We start from the raw sequence: 5,458 nt of genomic DNA on the forward strand, positions 1-5,458 counted from the left end.
GAGAGAACTATCAAGTATTATATTACATTACATGTCACTTAGACGCTTTTATCCACAGCGACTTACATGCTCAATACTGTGGACAATCCCCACAGGAGCAATTTGGGGTGAAGTGTCTTCAGGGACACAACGACATGCTGACTGCAGTGGGGTTTGAACCTGTCTGATCCGAACACCAACGCACAACCCACTGCACCACACTCCCCCCAAGTATATAAAATATATCCACCTAGAACATGATTTTTGAAGAAGCACTCAAAAATGAGTATTTACATGGTTATGTCACCTAACATGTTTAATCTGGCATAGTAGCTTTGTAAAGTGTGTCAATAAAGAGAGGATTTTAAATTCCTTTACTGAAGTGAGAAATGTCTTAAACCTAAAATCTGAGATTCAAATTAAGCCCATGCAAACTAGATTTGGTACATCACAAATTTGAAAGCCAATCGCTGTTTAATGTGCAAATGCAGACAAAATAAGCCTGAAACCTTCAGTGCTTAAATCAGACTGTGATGTGCTTTCTTTCACTATATTACAAAAAATCCCAATATATATTATTGTATCTTTCACAGCCACAAACCTGTCAGCCACTGCCACTTACAACAAATAAGATACAAATAAAGATCCAAACTACACTTACCATTTAAATGCACCTGTTGTCGGTTATGGTGTACAACAGACAAACATGCTTCCTCTCATGTTGGCCATCTTCATGCAGACTGTTCTTTCACCGGTCAACCTAGTGAGACATCTGCATTAGAACAAGTGACAAAGAGTGTATGCTTCTCCAGGCCCTTTTCATATTTTGAGAACATTTGTATGAGGAAAACACCATGTTAAACTAATAATTAATCATACTTAAGAATATTTAAAGAAATACAAATCAGATTTACAAATATTATTTGTAATCAGCATATTTTATAAGAAATAAATTGCACTCATTTAACTTAATCCAGAAGTTCACATTGAAACAAATGATGGAATCACTTGAATTTGATCACCCTCTTAAAGTGGCCTGCAGGTGGCATGTGTACTGCACATATAAACCAGTGTCTGAGCAAAACCTTCAAGTTCATTGGCACTTAACACTTTGTCAATCAAATGTGTTAAAAACAAAAAAAACGGGTACGATGGCAAATACTGTTACAACCGTCACATGGAGTACAACATAGAAAAAAGCACCTCCAGACATATTGACATTGACACAATATGCCTTTCCTACTGCAGTAACAAAAAACAAAAGCAGAGATTAACAAATAAATGATGGTTGAATTGAATGTAGCTGTTTCAGTTTCAGGGTTCCTGTGTCACACTGCCACGGCTTAACAAAGGAAACAAACTCATCAGGGTTGAAAAGGGTAAAGAAAAATAATCCTCGATGATTTATTTTTTGGAATACATGCAATTTTACTGCTGGAGAATTCATGTAAAGAGGACATAAACTCAGGGAACCTAATAAAAAAAACTGTCAAGAGTACACAGTCCACATTTGTTTGTAAGTGCAATTCATCCAGAATATAATACATTTCATCAAACAAAAACATCAACAACCCACAAATCAAATGGGGAACACAGCGTAGGTTAACATTTGCTATATTTAAAAAACTTGGACAACAAAAATAACACATTCCTGAAAACAGTCAAACTGGCAGCAAAACTGACTCACGTGGAGTCGAGAGAATCGATGGTAATAGTCTCTGAAAAGTTCAACTCTCGTAAATGTTGTCATGCTAAATTGCTCCTTTGACCAACAGCAGGCTGTCTAGACAGTGATGACCTTTGAGTGCATGGAGAGCATCACTTTTTATTGAACAAAAAGGTGTGAAGTAAAGACCAAAATGCCACTGGGAAGTCAATAAAACCGAGTGTTAATTGTTAATCAAGGCAAAATGTCTGTTGTGAAAAAGGCCATCTGATTTCTTCACCTGCATTACATTGGTCTTGCTTCATTGCATTTTCACAGCAGTTGTGCGACTCGTACGGCATGTCGGGCAAGCTAAGACTGACTTTTTAAGTCATGTGGGAAGGTGACAACAGGAAGTAGGTGATTGTACTTGGGTGTGATGGTGATCTGTATATTTATAGTGTTCTGATCTACGGTCACAAAGCGGTGCAGTGCAGAGTCGTCCTGAGCATCTTCCTGCTGAGGGTCTGTACTCGTACCCACCCCCACCTCTCCTGAAGGGTCCAGAGGGTAGTCTTTGTCTCCTGGAGAGCATGGACAGCACAAGAGAGACAAAGAGAAAAGCAGAGATGGGGAAAAAGACAAATCGTTAAATAAATCTTCTAAAACCACCAGACTCAGGGACAGTTTCATCCCACAGGCCATAAGACTGGTAAACACCTGAACTTTTGAAAGAACATACATAACATTCATCTGTTTGCAACTCATATATATATATATATATATATTATCAATATTCCAATTACTGTATATAGACTATTCTGCACAGTTTGTATTATATTCTGTTTCTATTCTTCTTGATTTTCATTGTCATAACTACACTGTAGCTATGTACACATGACAGTAAAAGCCTTGACACTTGAAACTATCATATGCATTCATGTTTCCTCACTAACATTTTCCTCTAACTCAACTGTAGGGCACAGTAGGTTTTAGCAAACATTGCATTTGTTGGCAACCGTTAAGTAGAAACAACATCGGAATGAATTAAAATCAACAAAACACAGCCCTTGTTTTTATATTATGAAATAAATACTGTGCCTCAATGGTGTGCTCTTTTAAATTCACTTCTGTACAATAGTGGAACAGAGTTGTCATATAAGGCATAATAACCTCCACAACTTATTTAAATTTATTATTTACTTAATGAAACATAACATTTTGATGTGTCTTAGATGAGATATATGATACCTGGCAGCAGTGATAAGAACTGTTTATCCTTTAAGGAAATAACTGGCAGCCACTGTTCGCAGCCCTCTTTGGCACGCCTTCTGGAGAAGACGTGGAGGTCTTCCAGCAGAGGGACGCGGCACATTCGACTGAGCTCATAGAACTGTGGGGGGGCGATCCAAAACTCCCCCGAAATGTAGCTTTGCAGGACCTCTGAGGGTGTGGACCACTGGAACAGAGAGAAAGTGTTAAGGAACTATGCAAGTGTGTTTAAAAAATAAAATAAAAGTCTCTGGTTTGTTATATTAAATGGTACTAAAGATCATAAATACTGTAACTGGACACAAACTAGAATCAATAGTAAGTTAGGCAATGAATGCACCTTCTTGTTTGTCTGTTTACACTGTAACTGAATGTTGGAAAACAGAGGAAATATGCCTGTCCCAAAGTCCAAAGAGACGCCTTTAAATGTTTTGTTTTTACCAGCTGTCCCAAAGATATTCAGTAAAGCCTGACCAACTCATCTTTGAAGCTCAAAACTGACACACCATTGAGGACTTTTTACATTACAATATAATCAACAGTTCGTATTCAAAAAGAAATACATAACACAAACAAGTAAACTTGATACACATCTCTTGCTTTTTCATTTGTTTTTTGACTGATCCACATGTTTTAATGCTGAAAAAATACTATAAACTATATAAAAGCGAGATAGGGATTATGTTTATAAATAACCTTAAACCTGGTTTTGCATGTACTTATGCAATGTCTTCCTACTCATTGACTGACATAGATGAACCTAGATGTATCCAAATCCTAACAAGTAAAACCTACAACAGAAGGAGTAGTTTAGATATTTAGCTTAAAGATAATGACTTACATTTTCTGTTGATATATTTATCAATTATTTATTGCAGCCCTAATTTATTAATTTGTATTAAATACTTGCTGTTTCCTGCAAAGCACTTAAACATGAGTTTACTTGTATGTATGTATCACCTGAAAGCGAACTATTTCCTTCTCATCTTGCAGTGTGTGTGGGATCTCCTGCAGGCAGCAGATGAAGAACATCGTGTCAAACCTTGTCACTCCGTACCGGCCTGTGGGAGTCAGCCAGTTGCACCACTCGTGTAAAGCCCAGATGTTGGGCAACACCTCCAACTCCCTGCACATCCTGATGAAGTTGGAGGGATTCTGGTTTACCAAAGCCCTCCACTTTGTAAGTTCAGTGCTGCACAGATCGTTCACCTTGTAATGCTGTCCTTGAGCAGTGTCCCCCTTGTCCTCTATGCTTTTTAACAAACTCTTCTCCTCTAGTTTTGGCACAACCAGGAGAACACCGGACTCCTCGAAAGTCTCCCTCAATGCGCAAATCCTGAAGGCGACCTCTCCCGGGATAGGAGAGCCGAATTTCAGCCTGTCTGTGGCGAATATCGGGGGTCTAGTCTCCAGCGGCTGGGTGCCATTTCCCAAACCAAAATTTGAAAAGTTACAGAAAGACTTGAAAATATCCAGCCATTCACTCGAAAAGTCAGAGGAGTGCACCTTGCCGCCGGGAAACACATACGCATTTGGCATGAATCCACTTTTACCGCTTCGCTTCAGAAGTAAAACGTCGTAATCAAAGCGAGACTTGTGCGGCAGGTGTTGCGGTCCGCAGCTGCTGTCCTGCGGGGAAACAGCAGCGACAGTCCGGGGTGTCCTTGAGGCCACACCGAGCCTGTGTCCGGCGGCTAAAATAAGAGTGGCCGACTCCTTCCAGTGGTTTAAAGTAGTATTCATGCTAAAAAAACAAGTGCGTTTCTTATTTGTTTTATTAAACGCTTTTAAAAGTTCCCGTTTGCTCAGCCCAAATGAGTTTGAAGTGACGTGACAGCTGTTTCGAGCTCTTCTATCGCATAGACTGCATATTTGACTGTAAGTAGGCTACTATGATATTACAGTCTTATCCTTATTATACATCCGTGATTTTGAAGAAGACTCGCCTACTTCCTGATGACGGAAGCCTCGGACACTTTTCTTCTTCTCCTTTGCAAAGACGTTTCGGTGATCATTGCTGCCCCCAACAGTTCAACACACATTACATGCATAATGTCTTTTCCACAATATGATGTTTGTTTTTTCCACAATCAAAGTTTTAAAGAAACGTAAACACAATTTTCAAGGAAAGGCCAAGGAAATATTTCTTCATTTGTATGAACAGACATTTGAACAAACTTAATTTAACTTTCCTTTATTTTGTAGTTAACATTTCTTAATTGATACGAGGAGTGAAACAGGTAGGACCCAAACGCAGAGGACCAGGAAGGGGTCTCGGGCGGATGGCCCGGGGGCAAGGCAGAGTTCGAGGAGGGGGTCTCGGGCGGACGGCCCGGGGGCAAGGCAGAGTTCGAGGAGGGGGTCTCGGGCAGACGGCCCGGGGGCAAGGCAGAGTCCAAAAAGGGGCGAAGACCACAGCGGGCGAACCCATGGGACCGGGCACTAGGGCAAAGGCAGCGGCAGGAAGAGTCAGGGGGCCGGGTCCGAGTGAGAAGACCGCGGCACTCAGGGGGCCGGGCTCGAGTGCGAAGACCACGGCACTCAGGGGGCCGGGCTCGAGTG

The 5,458-nt window shown here is 40.7% G+C and overlaps 1 protein-coding gene across 1 annotated transcript; it reads right to left on the reverse strand.

The window, feature by feature from the left end:
- Positions 1-1,349: 1,349 nt before the first annotated feature.
- On the reverse strand, positions 1,350-4,871 carry LOC117439801 (acyl-coenzyme A diphosphatase NUDT19-like). Its single transcript, XM_034075891.2, has 3 exons — positions 3,857-4,871; positions 2,876-3,083; positions 1,350-2,208 (listed from the first exon to the last, which is right to left on the reverse strand). Exons 1-3 carry the CDS (start codon positions 4,637-4,639, stop codon positions 1,997-1,999), a joined length of 1,203 nt encoding a protein of 400 aa, XP_033931782.1. The 5' UTR covers positions 4,640-4,871; the 3' UTR covers positions 1,350-1,996.
- Between the last annotated feature and the right edge of the window lie 587 nt (positions 4,872-5,458).

Source organism: Pseudochaenichthys georgianus, chromosome 3 (assembly GCF_902827115.2).
Source record: "Pseudochaenichthys georgianus chromosome 3, fPseGeo1.2, whole genome shotgun sequence".
Classification (NCBI taxonomy): Eukaryota; Metazoa; Chordata; class Actinopteri; order Perciformes; family Channichthyidae; genus Pseudochaenichthys; species Pseudochaenichthys georgianus.